At 34.7% G+C, this 22,627-nt stretch overlaps 2 protein-coding genes across 5 annotated transcripts in view; one reads left to right on the top strand and one right to left on the bottom strand.

Moving 5' to 3' along the window:
• Positions 1–3,272: 3,272 nt before the first annotated feature.
• LOC129914361 (phenoloxidase-activating factor 2-like) lies at positions 3,273–5,215 on the bottom strand. 2 transcript variants are annotated; one of them, XM_055993565.1, is made up of 2 exons: positions 4,899–5,215; positions 3,273–4,613 (listed from the first exon to the last, which is right to left on the bottom strand). In XM_055993565.1, the coding sequence occupies exon 2, from the start codon at positions 4,601–4,603 to the stop codon at positions 3,350–3,352; it is 1,254 nt and encodes a 417-aa protein (XP_055849540.1). In that variant the 5' UTR covers positions 4,604–4,613; positions 4,899–5,215; the 3' UTR covers positions 3,273–3,349. The 2 variants fall into 2 exon arrangements, with proteins under 2 accessions (XP_055849540.1, XP_055849541.1); XM_055993566.1 differs by having other exon boundaries at positions 5,096–5,209.
• A 10,474-nt stretch (positions 5,216–15,689) lies between these two features.
• The window catches only part of LOC129913901 (alpha-protein kinase 1), a 14,606-nt gene continuing 7,668 nt past the window's right edge, over positions 15,690–22,627 (top strand). For 2 of the 3 annotated variants that reach the window (XM_055992869.1, XM_055992868.1), the window contains exons 1-3: positions 15,690–16,336; positions 21,451–21,726; positions 21,793–21,992. In XM_055992869.1, coding sequence (XP_055848844.1) covers positions 16,196–16,336; positions 21,451–21,726; positions 21,793–21,992 — 617 coding nt within the window. In that variant the 5' untranslated portion in view covers positions 15,690–16,195. The remainder of the gene's footprint in view (positions 16,337–21,450; positions 21,727–21,792; positions 21,993–22,627) is intronic. The other variant, XM_055992870.1, reaches the window with a different exon arrangement.

Genomic DNA, 22,627 nt, shown 5'->3' with positions numbered 1-22,627 from the left:
ACAGTACAAAGTGAAATAAAGTGTTGCGAATTGTTAGTAGTAAATAAAGTGATTTAAAAGTGTGTTTGTTTGAGCGAATAATAAAAGTAAATTGAGTTGAAATAAAGTGTGTTCTTATTTGAACGGAAATATAAGTGGAAATTAAATAAGTTTTATTGTGAACCCGGAATAAAACATTACAATATAATCGTAAGCCATTCGGTAATGTTATTTGGCCAAACATCGAAAACTGGATATCAATTTTAGTCTCGCAACGCTCTCGTCTCGTCGTCTCGCAATATTGTGAATCAGGCATCAATTTAGCAATCGATCGTAAATCAGACTAAAGAAAAGAACTACCAGAAGCTTCTTCTATGTGTAAAACAATTATAAATGGATAATTTATCTTCGATAAAGGTAACGACCCTAATAAGCACGTGCACGACTCGCACTTCTTAAGAGAATGGTTTCTCAGCCACTTTCAAAACCAGCTCCAAGTTTCCAGTCGATGTTTGAATGCTATTGGACACCTATGGGACTATTTGGAAGGCATATTTTTTAAGCATTATTAAATTGTATTTTTGATCTTTTTGCCAATTAGCATAGAATTTTTCAGCAGCTAATTTTAGGGTTTCTACAACTTTTCTTTTGAGAAGCGCAAAAATACGTTTTCTATGAAAGAATTACCAGACAGATCTAAAACGTAAATTTTTTTAATTGAGAAATAACGTGACACTCTTATTCTTATGGCAAGGAACTCATCTTAAATGTAGAAATATAGAATATTCGAGCCTCAAAAACCAATTCCGAATTTGCAGAATCAAAACATTCCCTTTTTTCTTTTTACACAATATATTGAAAGAGTACCTCAACCAACTTGGTGTGCGTTGTGCGCAACTGGAAATAGATGGCTAAGGATATGGATGACTGAAGGTACTTGTTGGTTGAGGCACAAATCCATAGTGACACGGCACTGGCCACCATTAGTAAGTAAGTGAGTATCAATAGAAAAAAAATTAATAATAATTGTTTAACTATTTCTGTACAAACAAAAATGTTGCACATACGCCACAGTGACAATTTTATTTTGTATTATTATTTTGTATACTGTACAATAAAGGACAGGCACTAATAGCATTGGCAGCTGAAGCAATCGGCTGAGACAACATAAGGCATTAACACAAGAGAGAGACTGATATAAGGAAGACAGAAAGACCATATAACAGAGAACAACTTGGTACAGGGGGAGACATAGTTGGCTCCAGTTAATATGGCGATTCTTAGCCGAATCTTGGAGTTGACCTCAAGATGTCGACTTTGTAGTCAACTACCTATTCCTCTGTGCCATGACCACCTGCTTAATCTATACAATATTTTAAATAAATAATGAGAACGGTCGACTCTTCTAAGTAAAATGGAGTAAAATGTAAATTAAAGTAACCTTAGGCTTTGATATCGAAAATAATTTATGGGCAAGAAAAATTTATTTACTCTTGGAATTTTAATAAAAAGTGGTCATTAGGTTAGGTTAGGTAGAAATAGCTGTCAGGAAAACGACTGACACACTTAGACCACTTATTGGTCCGTTGTGATACCATGATTTTGCAAGGAAATTTCTCACTAATTAAACCAGTTGGAGCTTTTAATGAAGCGGTGAAGGTTGAAGATGTCAGTATTTATAAGTTCACTAGTATCTTCTAAGAAATATTTTTCCAAGTATTTTTTACGTCTACTGGAAAGGGCAGGACATGAGCAGAGAAGATGTTGGATTGTTTCTTCTTCTTCCTCATCAAGGCAACTTCTACAGAAGTCGTTAGAGACTACGCCAAGTCTTATGGCGTGTCTACCTATGAGACAGTGTCCTGTTAAGACTAGAGTTGGGCACTTTAGTTCATTTGAGTGATCGATCACTTTAGTTCAAATCACGCTACTGAACTAGTTCTGAACTAGTTCATTTTATTTCAATTTATTTTAATCACTCCGGTTTTGTTAGAATCAAAAAACAAAATTACTTTGTACAAACTGTATCCAAATTTATGTAAAATTGACGCATTCTACATAATAAAACAAGTACAACCTAAAAATAACAGATACATATTTCTTTTTTTATAAAAATTCTTAATTTCGTTCATATACTTGTCGAGCTTTCTGGTTCCTGACGAAAGTCTTGAAGAAGTTCGTGCTTTCATTAAATCAAAATCATAGTAATGCAAGTACCAAGATGCTACTTGTTTTTTGTTCTTGCTCAGAAATAAGAATAAGTTGTGCTTGAAGAAAAACGCTAATACTGGCACAAGCAACCTTGTGCCTTTTGTTTTACATCTCAATCTTGAGGTAGAGCAGAAGAACTGATTTCGCTCCACAAAGAATTGGATGCAATTTCATATGTACTTTGGTTTCTGAACCCCTATTCTTTAAACGTTTGTCGTATAAGACAAAGGAAGACAAGGACCAAATTTGAAAATTCCCTATAAATATGGGACTTCCTTTCACCCAAAATACATATATAAAAAAAAATCATAACGTAAAGTGAGCGAAAGCTGTTTTGTAATGTCATATTACGACTGCTCTAGGTTGCTGTTTAGTTTGTTGAAAAAAATCTTTTTCGCTATTCGCGAACTAAATTGAACTAAGTAAGTGAACTAAGTTCAATAGTTCACCAAAATGAACTAGTTCATTGAACTAGTTCGTTCGCGAACTACACAAGCCTAGTTAAGACATCTATTACAGAGCTGATATGCAATCTGCTTAGAGACAATAAATTTTTTGAACGTTAAAAACTAACGTTCAACCGTATTCCAACCAATCATTTAATATTAATTATACATGTGTTGCGGTTTTAAAAGATAAAGATCGTTTGACATTCAAATCTTAAGCCTGGTACGCTGCTCGCGCTAAATTTTAGCTCCCATACAAATTATCGAAAATTTTTAGCCGAGATAAAATGGATCCCATACAAGATATCGATAACTTGTATGGGAATTTTATCTCAGCTAAAATTTAGCGCGAGCAGCGTACCAGGCTTTAGCATTGATCAAACCAAAACCAGTCTTTTTTGGTACCTCAGTAATTATTATTATATAATACAAGTCAGAAGCTTCTCATATTTTAATTCGTCACAGTAAAATTTGAAACGTGCTGTTATAAATTAATGAAATCATATAAATCTACAAAACCAAATGAACTTTAAGATTACTTCCAAGAAACTTATACAAACTTGATGATTATTCATATTCCAGTAATTATACCGCAACGCAATTCAAATCATTGATACCAATTAAAAAAAATGACAATTATTAAATAATTAAAATCAGTTTCACTTTAATTTCTTTCTATCAACACACATACATAATTACATTCATATTTACACTTAGTAGCTATACGAAACTACTCCAAATCCTAACCTGTTCATTTCCTCGTCAATCCAGTTTCGTCCCAATGCAACACTGGCATATGCGCCAGGAATTGGATCGTTGCACCCTAAACCCCATGCAACTATACCACTCTGATAATATCTATTCTCAGAAGCATCAGCAGAACATACCAATGGTCCACCTCCGTCACCCGTGCATGTGTCCACACCTTGTTGGCCTCCAGCACAAATGAAAGACGGATCCAAAATAAAGTATTTTCCTAAACGCGCTGAACGGAACGCTGACTGACATTGCTCGAAATCTACTACTGGCAGTGGAACTTTTTTCATTATCACGCTGTACTTTCCAGTGCTACCAAATTTATCACGTCCCCAGCCACTGGACAGACAAGTTTCCCCCGATGCAGGAAACATATTGGGGGCGGGAAGACAAACAACATTAATATGATCTGCCAAAACAAAAGGTTGGGACACAACAACCAAAGCAAAGTCATTTGCTACAGATGTTATATTGAAACTTGGATGTATTATTATTTCCTGGGCATTTAACTCCTGGAATGGAAGTCGTTCTCTAGTCGTTTGAGAGTCCCATTCACCTGCTCGCACTTTGAATTGATTTGGTCTGTATTTTCGAACACAATGTGCAGCGGTCAGAACGATTTGTGGGTGTATTAAGGAGCCGGCACAGAAGTACTCTTCAGTGTCGGTCTTCAATAGTGCAACGGTCCATGGCAGCTCTCCGAAATTGGCTTCATAATCATTATTTCCGGTTATCTGAAAATCAACATTTGGATTACGAATGCCACATCCGGTTGGTTGATTTGGTCGCTTTTCAACTGGTACTGGGTTAATCGGTTCTGATACTGTGCGATTGTCAATACAACAAATTTCTAAGTAATGACAACTGTAGGGATCGAAGCGAATGTCGATTTTGCCGAAACCATCAATTTCTCCGTCATCGCGCAAAGTGTTATCGCCCTTACAGAGATAGTATGGTACACATGTGCACTTGACTCCATCGTCTGTCTTGAGTATTTGCGACTCCAATGTTGGAGCGATAGGTTCAGAAGTCACAATGTCACCAATACCTGGACGACGTGTTGCAACAGGTCTTGGTGTTGGTGTTGGTGTTGTTGTTGCGTTAGGATTAAAAATATCCGCAATCACTAGGGCAATGTTCGGGGGGAGATCTTGTGCGAGGACCGTGCAGCAGCATATCACTGTCGTTAAAAAGTAAATTTTTACCAACATTATGGCAAATCTGTGAAGAGATAATGCACACAAATAAAAATTAATTATGTCAGAAAAAGTCTTATCAAATCAAAAATTTCCTAAGAATTATTTTTTTGATCAGAAAGAAAAACAACACAACATTTTTTAGGAGATGAAATGTTTTATATTAAAAAAAATCAAATTATTGTTTGAGAATTTAATAAATGGTTTCTTAAAAACAAAAAACAATCAAAACTTTTTATAATTTTTTAAAAAATAGGTACATAATATGAAAATGTTTTTTATTTTCAGTTAATTGTGACGATTTTCTTACGATTGGCCGACGATAAATGTAAACAAAAAAAAAACTCTGATCAAGATTCAATGGTAGGTAAGTCTTAGAGATTATTAAATAAAAACCCCTAAGCTGGAAATTAAGTGTGTGACGAGATCGAATTTTAATGACCCCTGCTACACATTTATTCACGGTTTTGGAATGTATGTATGTATTTTATTTATTTTTAAACGCACAATCTTCCTTTTAGATTATAGTAAATTATTATAAATTGGCTTGTGATGTGTGACGGAAGATAATCCGATTTGAGACTGATCACTGATCTTGGCAATGGTTACTTATCGAATGAATAAGAGTGTTTCAAGACTGACAACAATTAAGGTTTTCAGCAGAGGTCTGAAATGTTAAGGTTGCCACTCGAACAAAATTATTGTTTTAAATTAGGTTTTTAAATAGGCTATTGGATGCTTTATTTAGTTTAACTATTCGGCCGAATACCGAATACCAAATGGAGAAGAAAAAAGACATAAATTATCTTCTTCTTCCTTTTTCTCGGCGCTGTTATGATCTCGATGTCGAGGGGATCATAACCTTCCCACGTTACTGCTTCACACTAGTGATCCGCCTGTGGGGTTCGCCGGGTTGACCTCAGAAATCGGCGGCAAGCCTCCCGGTTTTGTATTGTTCCGTTTCTGAGGCCAACTTAATGCTGGTGTTTTTGCATTTGCTTGTACCAGGAGTTTTTAGGCCTACCTTTCTTATTATTTCGTGTTGGAACGTTGTATGATATTGCTTTTTTGACGGGGTTCTCAGGATCTCTCCTTTGAACATGGCAATACCAACTGAGTCGGTCGTGTTCAATTTTTTGGGAGATGGTGTTTTTAACATGAAGGCTTCCTCGGATCTTCGTACTTCTAATTCTATCAAGCTTTGTTACTCCTGCTGTCATACGAAGCATCTTCATCTCAGCTGCCGTTAACTTACTCTCATACTTTTTGTACATTGTCCAACATTGTGAACCGTATGTGAGTGCTGGACGCACAACTGCGGTGTAGAGCCTTCCTTTCAGCTTAGGGGGCATTTTTCGATCACAGAAGATAGCAGAATTTTCCCGCCACTTCATCCACCCTACGCTTACGCGATGATTGATATCGTCATCACAAGTACCTTCGTTATTTATCATAGACCCCAGATATTTAAACTTTTCACACTTGGGAAGCACTACACCATTCAAATAAATGTCAGGAATAGGCCTGTGTGGATCAGAAAATGGGCAGCATAGGTATTCTGTCTTTTTCGTGCTTATGCGGTACCCACTACCTTCTAGAACATCCACCCATACATCAAGTGCTCGTTGCATGGATATCGGGTCTTCACTTATGATGGCTCCATCGTCAGCAAAGAATAACTGAAGCACTTTTGGGTCCGTCACTTTGCCTTCGAGCAGGTAATCAAGAACGGTAATAAAGAGCAGAGGACTCAAGACGCTTCCCTGGTGTACACCTACTGTGATTTCGAATTCTTCGGTCACTCCAGCTGCACATCTTACTTTAGTAACTGCTCCATCATACATGTCCATAATTATCCGCACATAGGTTTCCGGAACTCCTTGTTGTCTGAGGGCCACCCATATCAGATCTCGTGGTTGTCGATCGAATGCTTTTTCAAAATCAACCAATACCACATGCAAATCCTCCAAGGAATCTCGATGTTTTTCCATAATGATTCTGATACTCTGGAGTGCATCTGTGGTTGATTTACCAGCAACAAACCCGCACTGGTCATCAGATAGCCTTATTATTTTTCGCAGTCGGCTACCCAAGACTCGCTCAACGATCTTCATGGTGTGTGACATCAGCTTAATCGAACGGTAATTATCACAGCTTCGAGTATCACCCTTCCCTTTGTATATTGGAAGAAGATAACTTTCCCTCCATTGATTAGGCATTCGATCACCTCGTATAAGCTTGGAAACAAGAACCATGAGCCATCTAGACCCGATGTCTCCCATCTTTTTCCAAAACTCTGAGGGTATTTCGTCTGGCCCAACAGCTTTTCCCTTTTTGGAGTATTTTACAGCCTCACTAACTTCTTCGACTGTGACATCGGATACTTCGCTTAAGTTAGGTGAAGCTATTGGAAAGTGTAGCCTTGGAAATTGTTCATTTAGAAGTTCGTCACAATACTGTCGCCACCTGTGGAGGATTTCTTCGTTTTCCACAAGCAGTTGGCCTTGAGCATTGTTAATAAACTTTGGCGAACAGATCTCCTGAGCATTTCTTCTTCTTTGAGCGGCTATTTTGAAGATGGTTGCGCCCTTATTCACGTTTTGTCCTAGCTCTTGAATAGCACCAGCAGTCGGGGAAGAAATTTCATCTAGCTCCCGATACAGGTCTTCCGTATTCTTGGCTTGAATTTGGGCACATATCTTCTTCGCTTCTTTCTTGCAGTTTCTGTATTCCACTTCGAGGCGTGACTTTTGCTCTGTATTATTAGAGGGGCACTTCGACCAAGCTTTGAAAGCCATTTTCTTTTTACTTACAACTGCTCTAGCTTCATCATTCCACCACCATGTTTCTTTGCCTTGTTGGTTGTGTCCTTTTGAAACCCCTAACAGTGTTTTGGCTTTTTCTATGCAAGTTCGCTGCAGGAGGTCCCACATACTTTGTGCTGTACTCTCTTCATTTCGAAATATATTGGTGTTGTTATACAGATAGTTTTGCATATTCGAAATAAAAGCTTCGCCTTTTTCCTTATCCAGATTATACCATTTGATCTTCCCAAAAGTCTTTGTCTTTTTGTTGTCGTTCACTGTCTCCATAAAAAATTCTGTCAGTAGGAGACGGTGTTGGTGGGCGATCGCTTCTCCCAGTATCACTTTACAATCCTTGACCCGAGGTTTCATGAAACTAGATACCAAATGGTAATCAATCTGAGTCTCATTTCCACCACTGCTGTAAGTGACCAGGTGTCGGCTTTGTTTGATGAACATGGTATTAAGTACGATAAGACCATATGTTTTGCACGAGCTCAGGATGTCTTCACCAGGAGAGTTCCTGATGCCGTATCCGAGGCCTCCATGGCAATCTTCATAGTCTTCGTTTGTTTTCCCGACATGTATATTTAAATCTCCGCCCACGAACAAAAACTCTTCCTTTGGGATGTCCTTAAGTAGGTTGTGAAAATCTAGCCAAAATGCATCTTTTTCCACCTGCTCACATCCAATTTGGGGAGCATATGCAGTGACAATATTCCAAAACTTTCCTTTAATCACCAATTTAAGGGACATCAAACGGTCACTGGATTTCGAAATGGACAATATGCTGCCTAAGAGGTCTTTTGCAAGGATGATTCCGATTCCGTTCTTACCCTTTTCCGTTCCATAGTAGAACATCTTGTAATTTTTTGTCCTTGTATCCAAGAAACGGGCCCTATTTCCCGTGTTACGCCATTTCTTTCTGGGACACACAAGATGTCTACTCGCCTTCTTATCATCATCTCTTCCAGCTCGAAGCTTCGACCTGTCATACTCCCAACGTTCCAACTCGCAACTCTCAGATTTTGTATAATCTGTGGCATTACTTTGCTAGCCCCCGGAATCCGTCTAGCTCTGACCCGAGCATTGCTACTCGGTCCAGGATCAGTACCATTAGTAATGGTAGTGCCTGGCGGGGTAGTGTCATTTCTTTGGACGAGTACTTCCATAATGCTTCAGTTCACAAAATCTTGCGAAACGTTGTTGTTGTTGTTGTTGTTTTGTTTCGACGCGTGCATACGCCAGTTTTGTATTTGATCTCTCTTTAACAGCACCGGTGATCTCCAGTCGTGCCAACCCAGGGACTGGCATGCACACTTTTGGGAAAGTTTACAGGTGTTAAGTGTCGCTAGGTTCACCTTGGTGTTTGTGACCTAGATAAATTTGCTCCTTTAGTCGCCTTTTACGACAAGCGGGGAGGCGCTGCAGGAATATTCTAACCCGTCCCTGCACAGGGTAAAAAAAAAAAAAGACATAAATTATATTATACCAAAATGTGTATTTTATTAAAAAATTGTAATTTTAGTACTTATAATCTACTAAAGGCAATTTGTGGTGAATGAAAACTATTTGTTCCGCATTTGTTGGTAGTAAACGATTACGTTTATCTTCGTAGACTATTCCTGCTTCGAAAAATAGTCTTTAGCTGTAAACACTTGTCCCAGGAGAAGAAAGGTAGATTTTAGCAAATGTTGTCAAAATATGAAATTTTGTCCGCCGTTCGATCTTGGCGAACAGTCCTCATATACAGCCATGGCCAAAAGTATTAGGCACCCCAAAAAAATGCTTTTTTGAATACTGGAAGCTCGGATTTGTTTCATGTTCCATTTTTGTTGGCTGAAATTAGTCGTAATGCACGTGGGTGTCTTAAATATATACAACTTTAACAATTTATCCATTGGTTCTCATATTGTTTGAATGTGGCTTTGAGTCGATTTCACTATTTTTTATCACTAATTTTTTAAATAAGTCGGGAAGAATGAAACCCCAAGTATTAATTTTTCCTCCCATGTATTAAGGAAATCATGGTTGTTCTTCAGCACCAAATTTCTTTGAAATATATTGTTGCGAAAAACAGGTAGAAGGATTTGAACACAAGTAGTTTTTTCTCAACGCACTCTCACTATATCTCGAAGAAAATAACAGCAACTTCTTGTTTTCAGGTGAATGAGACCTGACGCTAGCATTATACTGAAGCCTTCTAACTGTGTATACTTAAAGTTTTGTACAATTTGCTTCAGTTACTTCCAGTATTCAAAAAATAATTTTTTTGGGGTGCCTAATACTTTTGGCTGTATAATTCGATTTTAGATGTCTATCTTTTTTTAAGCCACATCTATTCTTTAGACAAAGTATAAATTTTTTGAAATTACTAACATTTTTTTCTGAGTGTCCTTGGCCGAATATTCGGCGGCCGAATATTCGGTATTCGGCCGAGGATCGTGGCCGAATATTCGGTATTCGGTATTCGGCCAAATCAATGTTCGCGGCATCTCTACTTTAAATACTTAATACGACAAAAATTCCTTATGCTAAAGCCTGAACTACATCAAAACACAAAGTCAAAAAAGTACGAAAAAGTAAACAAAGCTCAAAATATAAAAATCACATGTATATTTACCTGGCATCTATTGGAAAAAAATTAACTGAAAAAGCTCTTTTGTTTTTGAAGTTTTGAAATTTCAAATAAAAACAAATTAAAAAAGTAAGCAAATTACAGTCAACTCCATCTAAGTCCAATTGTCACAGGACACGAAAATTTGTTTGAGTTAGAGGGAAATTCGATGGTGCCGTGAAATAACGCCGAGCGAAATAACGCCGAATTCCAAAATTCGGCGTTATTTCACTTTACAAAAGCGAAATAACGCCGAATTTCAACATTCGGTCTTATTTCACAATGATAAAGTGAAATTACGCCGATTCGGCGTTATTTCACTTTTTCAGTGAGGAAAATCTTGCTAAGTGGAGCTTAGGAAAAATTTCTATGTAACCACCTGCAGTCAGTTTGGTATTGAAATGCCATATTTTTGGCACAGGGACATAAGGCCCATGGAATAACAGCCACTATTATTGTGGGGCTTACATCCCGCTTGAGTGAGACATAAGTTCCAAATTAAATGTGGGGCTTATGTCAAACTCAGGTTGGACAAAAGACCCACAAATAAAGGATGGGCGTTATGTCTCACTAACAAAGAATTTACAAATTATAAAATTATCTCCCAACTGAATAACTGTATTTGGGATAGTTACATAATTCGATTTTGCACTTATGTCCCACCTTATTGGCAAATAAGCCGATTCAATAGTGTATCCAATCAAGGGGATTGCAGCAGAGCAGCATGCTCTCAGCCTCCAAAAATATTTCACTGTTTATAAACCTAAGTATCTTGGGTTTTATTGTTTTATTTATGTGTATACCAAACAACAAAGATATGTTTGTGTTATAACTTGGCAAACGCGAAGAGAAAAATAAATTCTTACATAAGAATCTATTTAATTTTTGGAACCCAAACGCGAAGCGGAAAAAAATTTTGCCCACGGGAGAATCAATTTTGAGGTGTGAAAATAAAAATTCGCGCGAATTTTTATTTTCACACCTCAAAATTGATTCTCCCGTGGGCAAAATTTTTTTCCGCTTCGCGTTTGGGTTCCAAAAATTAAATAGATTCTCATGTAAGAAATTTGTGTCCGCTTTGCTTTCCACCAATTAAAACAGGTGGGATCTATTTGTTTCTTATCATTATTTTATTCAAAGTTTCTTTTGCATTTAAAGACTCTGGAACAAAACGCGAATAAAATATACCAAAGTTATAATTGTTCATTATTGTTTTATATTTCGAAAAGCGTGGGGCTTATGTCCCACTTAAATGAAAAATATATGGAGCTTATGTCCCACTCAAGTGGGATATAATTCTTAAATTAAATGTCAACCCACTCAAGTGGAACATAACTCCCATAAATAAAAAGTGGGTGCTATATCCCTGGGCCTTTTGTCCCTGCGACATGTTTTTGTACCTTCTTGAGACTAATCTGTTAATGAATAAATAAGAGGCACATAAGACAAAAAACTTTTTTGGAACCTATACCTCGCTTGGATGGACATAAGTCCCAAATTGGTATTGGGGCCATTCTGCCTTAATAAATTAGGGCCTTATATGCCTTTGAAAATAAAAAAGGTTAGAATTTTAATATACTGGTTAACTTAGGTCCACTTCTATGCTCACATTTCTAGCATTCGGCCTTATTTCTCACTTGGGACTCGGCGTTATTTCACTTTGACAAAGCGCAATAAGGCCGAATGTTGAAATTCGGCGTTATTTCGCTTTTGTAAAGTGAAATAACGCCGAATTTTGGAATTCGGCGTTATTTCGCTCGGCGTTATTTCACGGCACCTTCGATGGTGCCGTGAAATAACGCCGAGCGAAATAACGCCGAATTCCAAAATTCGGCGTTATTTCACTTTACAAAAGCGAAATAACGCCGAATTTCAACATTCGGTCTTATTTCACAATGATAAAGTGAAATTACGCCGATTCGGCGTTATTTCACTTTTTCAGTGAGGAAAATCTTGCTAAGTGGAGCTTAGGAAAAATTTCTATGTAACCACCTGCAGTCAGTTTGGTATTGAAATGCCATATTTTTGGCACAGGGACATAAGGCCCATGGAATAACAGCCACTATTATTGTGGGGCTTACATCCCGCTTGAGTGAGACATAAGTTCCAAATTAAATGTGGGGCTTATGTCAAACTCAGGTTGGACAAAAGACCCACAAATAAAGGATGGGCGTTATGTCTCACTAACAAAGAATTTACAAATTATAAAATTATCTCCCAACTGAATAACTGTATTTGGGATAGTTACATAATTCGATTTTGCACTTATGTCCCACCTTATTGGCAAATAAGCCGATTCAATAGTGTATCCAATCAAGGGGATTGCAGCAGAGCAGCATGCTCTCAGCCTCCAAAAATATTTCACTGTTTATAAACCTAAGTATCTTGGGTTTTATTGTTTTATTTATGTGTATACCAAACAACAAAGATATGTTTGTGTTATAACTTGGCAAACGCGAAGAGAAAAATAAATTCTTACATAAGAATCTATTTAATTTTTGGAACCCAAACGCGAAGCGGAAAAAAATTTTGCCCACGGGAGAATCAATTTTGAGGTGTGAAAATAAAAATTCGCGCGAATTTTTATTTTCACACCTCAAAATTGATTCTCCCGTGGGCAAAATTTTTTTCCGCTTCGCGTTTGGGTTCCAAAAATTAAATAGATTCTCATGTAAGAAATTTGTGTCCGCTTTGCTTTCCACCAATTAAAACAGGTGGGATCTATTTGTTTCTTATCATTATTTTATTCAAAGTTTCTTTTGCATTTAAAGACTCTGGAACAAAACGCGAATAAAATATACCAAAGTTATAATTGTTCATTATTGTTTTATATTTCGAAAAGCGTGGGGCTTATGTCCCACTTAAATGAAAAATATATGGAGCTTATGTCCCACTCAAGTGGGATATAATTCTTAAATTAAATGTCAACCCACTCAAGTGGAACATAACTCCCATAAATAAAAAGTGGGTGCTATATCCCTGGGCCTTTTGTCCCTGCGACATGTTTTTGTACCTTCTTGAGACTAATCTGTTAATGAATAAATAAGAGGCACATAAGACAAAAAACTTTTTTGGAACCTATACCTCGCTTGGATGGACATAAGTCCCAAATTGGTATTGGGGCCATTCTGCCTTAATAAATTAGGGCCTTATATGCCTTTGAAAATAAAAAAGGTTAGAATTTTAATATACTGGTTAACTTAGGTCCACTTCTATGCTCACATTTCTAGCATTCGGCCTTATTTCTCACTTGGGACTCGGCGTTATTTCACTTTGACAAAGCGCAATAAGGCCGAATGTTGAAATTCGGCGTTATTTCGCTTTTGTAAAGTGAAATAACGCCGAATTTTGGAATTCGGCGTTATTTCGCTCGGCGTTATTTCACGGCACCAAATTCGACTAAGAGGAATCTGTTTAATCTTTTTGCTGCAGGCGGTTTCATTAAAAACTATGTGATCGAAGAGCTACCTTACGGAAAGGATATAAAATATTGTTTGAATGTATTTGTTTTTAAAACTTTGTGAAAATTGAAAGCTTGGTCTTGTTCAAGCTTTTTGAATCGAATACTTTTTTAAAATGAAAGAGAGATACACAAACAAGCTACTAGGGGGAAGAAGAAAAAACATCGTGTTTACTTTTTTTTACTTTTCTGATTTTGTGTTTTGATGTAGTTCAGGCTTAACTTGCCCCTCAAAATATTTTTTTTTAATTAGTTTTTAAATATATATCTTATAAAATTTATATCAAAAAAATTTAGCAGCTAAAGTTAGTAAAAACTAACCAAAAAATCGAAAAACCACGTTACTTATTGTACTGTTTTCCACTGTTATCTTATCTAATTCTATGACTAGATTTTGATGAAATATATGATTATGATGATACAGAACTTACAAAAATACATAATAGTTATTCCCTCTACTTTATACGTCCGTCTGTCTATTTGTGCGTATCGAGATCTACTGATGCAAAGAATGCCCTACTAACAATTTTGCTTTTATAATGCTTTACAGAAGCAACAATTGCATCTGTAAAGCTTTATAGAACCAAAATTGTTTGTTGGGTGGGTTGAATGTAAAACTTAATTACTTGCTGTTTCAAGTAACAAGGATTACTGACATTTTTGTTTTATGACCAAACAGACGTAACGACTCACGAGTACGATTACTAATTTGAAAAAAAAAAAAAATTGTACAGGGGTCTAATACAAGTATTTCTCACTCCAGAATTAAAGTCTATTTCCCCCGCTTCACACGTGAGGGTGAATTTATAACATTTCAACACTATAGAAACGTAGTATTACTAAAGTTTAATTCTAAATCTCGGATTGAAAGTAGGTGAAAATCTTTTAGGGTAGCTGAACCCAAATATGAGATTTAAAGAAGTAGATTTAAAATAAATCTCGAGATTTATTCTAAATCTACTTAGCTAAATCTCGGATTTAGCGTAAGTGGAAACATAGTTTATTCTACGTTTCCACCTACCCTAAATCAGAGATTTAGCTGAGTAGATTTAGCACAAATCTCGAGTTTTATTCTAAATCTCGGATTGAAAGTAGGTGAAAATCTTAGATTTAGGGTAGCTGAACCCAAATCTGAGATTTAGCGAAGTAGATTTAAAATAAATCTCGAGATTTATTCTAAATCTACTTAGCTAAATCTTAGATTTAGCGAAGTAGATTTAAAATAAATCGCGAGATTTATTCTAAATCTCGGATTTAGCGTAGGTGGAAACATATTGTATAATACCTTAACCAAAGATGAAATGTTAGTTGTTAGTATAGTGTCAAAATTGTTGATTTTTCTTGATTTGGAATTTTTTAATTTTGACTTTGACAGAATACTCGATGATATTTGTTCGTTAGCATTTTCGTTGTCGACTTTGGAGACTTGAAAATTTTTCGTTTCGCATCAGCAGCGTACTAGGCTTTAACTATAATGACCTAAAAAGTGAAAAAGCACAGTACACATAATAAGGTCAAAATTTGTTTGTCAAAAATGGGCACCAATCTGTCAGGTCGGCCTTCAATTTTTATATTTCAATCGCAGTAAACAGGAAATTTGTTTTTGTTTTAATTTATAAAATGTCATTTAAAAATATTATAAATTGAAAAATAACAAATTTTCTTCGTGTTTCATCGCGGAAAATGATAAATAATTGTTTAAAAATTAGTGGTGTGCGTGGTTTATCGGTTTTTGTGCGTTTTTCGTCGGTATTTTAAACAATTAAGAATTCGGTAGCTGACATTGGTCGCCAAAGTGTCATGTTTTGACAATCTGGCGACCAATGTCAGTTCGGAATATATTACCTTTTTATGTGTACTGTGGTGAAAAAGTGGGAAATTTACAACAGTAAAATTTTATTATTTCTTAACTACAAAAATTGTTTTTTAAACCAATAAATAAGCTTTCTGCATTTTTGTATGAAAAATGTTTAAGTCTCCAAAGTAACCTGCGAACATGTTAACGAAAATATACCATCGAGTATTATGTCAAAGTCAAAATAATAAATTCCAGAAAAATAACATCAGAAAACTTAAAACAAAAAAAAATTAAATTTCGTTTATGATTTCGTTCTAGGCTTCAGCTGCGTACTAGGCTTTAAAACTTGAATGGCACACCCTATAAAACATCCGCTGTACACAAACGCTTCAAATCGATTGTTTTCTAAACATTGTTCCGAATGTCACTTTGGCAAAGATGAAAAAAAGCAGAATCAAGCAAAATAACACAAGCAAAGCGTCACACAAAAGGGATTTTCATTGCATAATTTGTTTATATTTTTAAAAAATTCACACTAAATATTGTCCATAAAACAAATATCTACCAATTTGTATTGTTATTTTTCAATTGCCGGCAATTGTGTATTAATAAAACGAAAAACATCCCACGCGCTAAATCTAGCATCCAAGTAGTATCTGCAATTTTCTTTGTTGATGTGTGAATCGTCGCTAGTTTTTTTTTTTTCAATTTAGAGCAGACCGCAATTTATTTTTTTGAAAAAGGAAAAAAAAAACAAAATTTAGGTCTAAAATGTTCAAACTAGTGATCAAATGGAATGTCTGAATTTAGACCTGAAAATATGTAAAAAAAAATTAATGATTTTATGAAAACTTCCGGGTAGTGGCGGGAGTGCAAAAGAAAAGCTTTGAAATTGAAATTTGCAGACCCTGTGAAGAAAATTCCTATAATGGCTGGATACAGGTGTGTTAGTTACTTTGACTTGTGCCGGCTATGCACCTCCAGCGCCGATTCAAAAATAAGTATTTTTTCAATCGAAGGAAAACGCAAAAACTTGATCAAAAAGATCACGGAATGTACAACAATTGTGGTAAGTAAAGGTAAAACCTTACGAACGGAGGGTGTGATCGGCTTGAACTCCTGTATGCGAGTGCCCCCTTCCAATAAGGTATTTTTGTATTTGAGAAAAAAAAAATCATTTTTCATTTTGTTTTTAGAGGTTTAGGGTTTTGGCGGTCCTCTTAAACCTTAAAAAATTATCACAGGTTTACCACTCTGCAAAATAATTGCCAGCTTGTTACAGAATAGATTATAAAGGGTTATTTCAAAATAATTGAATAATTTAATTCCTTAAGCGGGATTAAAAATGTAAACAAATCTTTTATCTTTCAAGTTGTAAAATTTTTCTGAATGATGTCTGACCACACTGTCCATATGTTGTAAATCGATTAGATATTTTAGAACAGCGTTTTTCGAACTTTTTGAGTTCACGACCCCTTTGAAAGGATAAATATTTTGGACACTATAATGTGTCAACAATTTTAAATAGCTTTATACACTAATTTTTCCCCCCTCAAAACTCGATCGAATATAACATAAGATTTTACATATTCGCGAAGAATTTTTTTCCGTGTTATTTTCATTTTTTGAATTCTTAAATGCAAATCACAATTGAAGAGTGTTTTTTTTTTTTTACTCAGCGAATGCCAAAAATGCAAAAATGAGGTATTGGTATCTAAATTTTTGGTATGACCATTGACCAGGCGCACATTATAAATACTCGAAAAATATAAGTTTTTATTTAAGAAAATTTAAGATCAATAGTTTTTTTTCATAATTAAAAAAAAAATGCTTAGAGGGAAAACCTCATAAAATTCCTGAGAATCTCATTTTGCCTGCAGCCTTGTATATGGTTGAAACCATTCTCAGGAAACAGGGGGCAGATAAGTTACGAACTATTCCACTTTCTGACAACATAATCAAGAAAAGTATGAGTGACATGGCCTTTGACGTTGGTGAACAATTAGTTGAAAAATTACAGAAAAGTCCAAGTTACGCAGTGAAACTAGATGAGTGTACATTATGTTTCAGACTGTGTAAAGTAAATAAATAAATAAATACTGGCCAGCAGTGTTGCCACAAGCTGAAATGAAAAGTCGCTAGGCCAACCTCTAAAAGTCGCTAGATTGGCTGAAATTCTGGAGACAAAAAGTCGCTAGAAGTCGCTAAAAAAAATTGTAAAATAAAGCTCAACAAAAATTTTATTTTGAATAACTTTTTTTTTCTTTAATTCAAAGCTTTTTAACAAACAAACTTAGGGCTAGAGTAACAAAAAACAAATAAAGGAAAAAAAAAATTAATTCAGTCTCATTGTAAATAGGTATTTAGATATCTAGATAATTGTTAAATCTATTGGAATAAAATACTTAGTATTTATTCTGAATCACATACAAAAAGATCACTATACATTTCTTCAATATTTTCAGTTGCAAGAACTTCAACAGCATTATTTTTAAATACATTCATAGTTCATAGGTATGACAGTTTTTGTTAAGTCATTTAAGCTGATTTCGAATAAGAATAATAGAATTTAAAGTTTTTGTTGACAATTTATTACAATTACAGTATTGGAATTACGAAAATGTCAAATTAATTTAAAAATGCCAGGGATATACAATTACCAGTGCTGTTATATAATAAAAATAGTATTTACGTTTCACAACTCAGAAATGCTTGGTTTCAAAAGTCGTTAGAAAAGTCGCTAGAAATAATCTAGCGACATCAAAATATTTTTTGTCGCGGAAGAAGTTGAAATGTCGCTAGATCTAGCGACAAAGTCGCTAGAATGGCATCCCTGCTGGCCAGTAATTGTTCGACATGTTTATAGAGAGCTGTCTCGACTCCGAATCGGATTGGACTAAATGTTTTGCTTTTTGTAGCGATGATGGTACCAAAGCTTGGACCGGCAACAAAGGTGAACGAATTTCAAAATTAAAACTCGTAATGCCAAACGTTTCATGGACACACTATTTTCTTCATCGACAAGTTCTTGAATTCAAGTTACTCCCTCTTTCTGCAGAATTAAATAATGCGCTCAAAGGTGTGATCAGAGTAGTGAAATTTACAAAAGGTAAGGCTTTGCAAAGTCGACTTTTAAGGATTGTATGCGATGAAATGGGTTCACTCCACAATAATGTTCTTTACCACACAGAGGTAAGATGGGTGGCAAAGGTAAAAGTATTAGTACGAGTTTTGGAATTAAGAGCTAAATTAATTTTGTTTTAACAAAATTAAAAATCTAAAAATTCGAAACATTTTTCTGACCCTCCGTGGCTTCTAAAATTATTATTTAACGCTAATCTTTTTGACTACTTAAACATCCTGAATAAAAAGAGCCTGCAAGGAAGAGAGGAAATCATTGTAACTGAAAAAAAAAAAAAACAGAAAAACGAATAACTTGGGTGATGATCAGTGTCTCCTGTCTCTACAAGCAAACTAATTTGATGATTTTTTTCCCGGCGTTCAAAAGATTCTTGAAGAAAATTCTTCGCAACTATTGAGTTACTTTTCAGAAATGGATTAGGAAAATGAACTGAAAAAAAAAAAAAAAAAACAGAAAAACCAATAACTTGGGTGATGATCAGTGTCTCCTGTCTCTACAAGCAAACTAATTTGATTTTTTTCACGGCGTTCAAAAGATTCTTGAAGAAAATTCTTCGCAACTATTTTGTTACTTTTCAGAAATGGATTAAGAAAATTAAAATGGAACGATGATGGATTTCAAATCCTTTTTTTTTTTAACTTGTTCATCTACCGTGTGTAAAACTGAAAAAAAAAAAACATTTTAGATATATCTACATGCTAAAAATACAAACAAATTTAATTTAAAAACAATTGAGAATTTCTGGATTAAGAGAAGAGGAGAGTATCCTGAGCTGGCAAAAGAAGCTTTGCGGTTTAATACCTTAATATGCGAAGTCCCATTCTCTTCAATGTTAGACATCAAAACTATGTAGAGAAACAGACTTTACTTGGAAAACGATTTAATCGTTAAAGTATCAAAGATCAATACAAGATTCGACATGTATTAAAAAACATACAAACACATTTGTCGCGCTGAGAAATTTTCTGTTTTTATTTGGCATTATTTATTTTTTTGCATCAAGCCAAATGGCTTAAGGCCGCCACCCCCTTGGGGAGGTCGTGATCCACACGTTGAAAAACACTGTTTTAGAACATTTGGTGATGAGTAAATCTAAGGACATTTGTTTTTTAAGAGCACAATAAAAACTTCCTATGTGCCGATTGTTCAGAACTTAGGTCAACTTGGTCTGACAGAGACCGCAGGGGATATTTCCTTTTGGTTTGGAAATAACACCTGCAGAGGTTATTGCCGCGAGTGTTATTGCATCGGGCCATTTTTTTTTTGTTAACTAAACGAAGGCCTCAAGTTTCGACTAAGTTTACCTTCAATCGATTTAAAAAAAAAAAATTTAATTTTCATGGAACTTTTCTCGCCAAATTAGAGATTATGACTGAATATGACTGAGACTTTTTGAATCATGAGTTGTAAGAACGTAGTAAATCCATTTGACAAAATCGCTAAAAACTGAATAAGTTCTTAGCTTCTTTTGCATTATACTGCAGGTGGAGGATAAAAGTTTGAGTCAATCAAAATTAATAAACTTCACTCATTCCTGGGGGTTGATTTTATGAATTGAAAATTTTGTTTTTCTTATATTACTATCTCAACAATATACCACATAAACACGGAATAAAAATTAGATTTTTTATTAATTGTTTTAAAAAAAAAAAACTGTACGACTTTTGGTTATTTATTAATTTCTGGAAACTCTTTTTTCGACAAAAAAAAACTTGGCTTTAGGTTTGCCATTTCTTTTGACATAATAAACTATTATGATATAAAAATTGCTGAGAGTAGTTCAGAAGGTATAGAGTCTGGACGGAAGAAGACTTTAATAGTCTTATTGAGCGAATAATATAGTTTTCGTTCATCGCAAGTCTGAACAAAAATGCTATCTTTCTGTATAGTTCCCAAATACAAATATGGAGTCGGTTCTGCAATGATTTGGGGAAGAATGAGCAAAAAGGCGTTAAATACGATATTAGAGGAAAACGCTTTGATCACTGGACAGGATAATGAACCTAAACACATGCCCAAGTTAAACCAAAATTACCTCAAAAAAAGAGAAGACGAAGAAATCCTCAACAATCAACAGATATAAACCGAATAGAGTTCTTGTTAATCTGCGCTAAATACATATATGAAACAATATTATGACAATTTCAAGAAATGCAAAAAAGTAGTCGATTGTAGAGGAGTCGAAAAATTGGACTAAATGAACATTTTTTTTTTTTACATATTTTGGTTTTATACATGTTCTTCTTAAATTCTTCATACTTATTTTTCTAAAGGTTTTTTTCGGTGCTTGTATATTGTATTCTTGTATTAATATTTATATAGAAATTTATATAGGAGGAAGTTATGGAATCGTAAAAAAATCAGATAGCAAATAGATATTACATTACGGTCATAGAGAATGCGAAAAAAGTAGACGGGCCCACTTCTGTCTGTCTGTGTATCATTCTGTCCCTATCTTAAGCTGTAACTCGAAGCGTTATAGTTCAAACTTGGTAGTTAAGTGTTTTGGTATACAGGGGAAATTGATTTTTTTTTTTAACAAATTTTTTGAAAATGAACTTCGGTTTCAGCGATCAAAAAACATATATAATGTAGATAATTAGAAAAGTCTCACCCCCAGTTCAGAATTATTTTTTTTATTACTAAAGTGGTTCCCTGTTATGTATAACTTTAACTACACCACTAATAACAAAAAATTATTTTCGTTCAAAAATAAAAATTGAGATCGTGTATTTGGTATTAAAAATTTGTAAAGACTTCTCGTGTGATTGATTTGTCAATTTTTTGCATAGATAGTGCATTGGTTTATTTTTGTATGAGATTTTTTTGTACATCAAATATTTAGTAACATGGGATTTTGGAGCATTTATGCCAAATGTAAAACAAGTTGCGAATAGGTCTTTTCCTCAATAAATTTAAATATTTTTTACATTTGTTACATAGTTTGTTTGAAATCTAACATTTGAACAAAAATATTTAAAGTTAGTAATTCTTTTACTCCTTACTTGAATGTTTTCCTTTTTTAAACTTTTTCGTATCAGGTGGATGAAAAAGATAGGTTGCCAAAAGTCGTATGTACTCCATGTCTACATAAACTCGAAACACTTTCCGATTTTCGGATAACATGCATTAATTCCCAAACTATGCTAAACAATTGTCTCGCATCGGCAACAATTAATAATGGAGGGAAAGTGTATATCAAAGATTCTCTTAAAGCTGGACAGCAAGTAGTAACTAAGAAGGAAAATCCCTTAGAACAGTTCACACAGAGTGGTACGGATTTTTTAAGTTCAATTATACAAGCCGTTGGAATTCAGGTAAGTGATTTACAAATTGAATATAATGTACATATTAAAATTGTTTTTTTTTTTTTTTTTTTTTAGCAAAATGAACAAAATGATCAGCAAAGTGATAATAAAACACAAATACTCCATCAGTATACATTGACATTAGATAAGGGAAGCATGAAGACTGATCAGATTGAATATAAACTTGAAGAATGCCCAATCATACAGCAAGCTACACCTCAACCGCAAGTTCAACAGCAGCAACAAACTCCACCCGAATTAAAGACGAAGCATAAGTAAGTTAATATGAAAGACAAGATTTTGAATGTTGTTTTAGGTGTCTCAATAGCAAAGATCAATTAGCTTTCAAAAAATGGCCATCAGCCAATTATGCATTTTTTTGTTTGATTATATCGAAACAGTGTCTAAAGCCTGAACTACATCAAAACACAAAGTCAAAAAAGTACAAAAAAGTCAAAAAAGCTCAAAATATAAAAATCACATGTATATTTACCTGACATCTATTGGAAAAAAATTAACTAAAAAAGCTCTATTGTTTTTGAAGTTTTGAACTTTCAAATAAAAAAAAAATTGAAAAATAAACAAATTACAGTCAACTCCATCTCAGTCGAATTGTCACAGGACACGAAAATTGGTTCGAGTTAGAGGGAAATTCGACTATGAGGAATCTATTTAATCTTTTTGTTGCAGGCGGTTTCATTAAAAACGGTTAAAAAATTTGAGTTAGAGGAAAATTTGACCTAAAGGAAGTACGACTTATAGGGAATCGAATGTATTTGAAATTGCAATTGTTTGTCAAAAGAGCTTTTTTTACGCAAAATGACAGGAACTATGTGATCGAAGAGCTACCTTACGGAAAGGATATAAAATATTGTTTGAGTGTATTTGTTTTTAAAACTTTGTGAAAATT

The sequence above is a fragment of the Episyrphus balteatus genome, chromosome 3 (genome assembly GCF_945859705.1).
Source record: "Episyrphus balteatus chromosome 3, idEpiBalt1.1, whole genome shotgun sequence".
In the NCBI taxonomy this organism is placed as follows: domain Eukaryota; kingdom Metazoa; phylum Arthropoda; class Insecta; order Diptera; family Syrphidae; genus Episyrphus; species Episyrphus balteatus.
The sequence above is the reverse complement of the archived record's forward strand: the minus strand, read 5'-3'. Positions and strand labels throughout refer to the sequence as shown.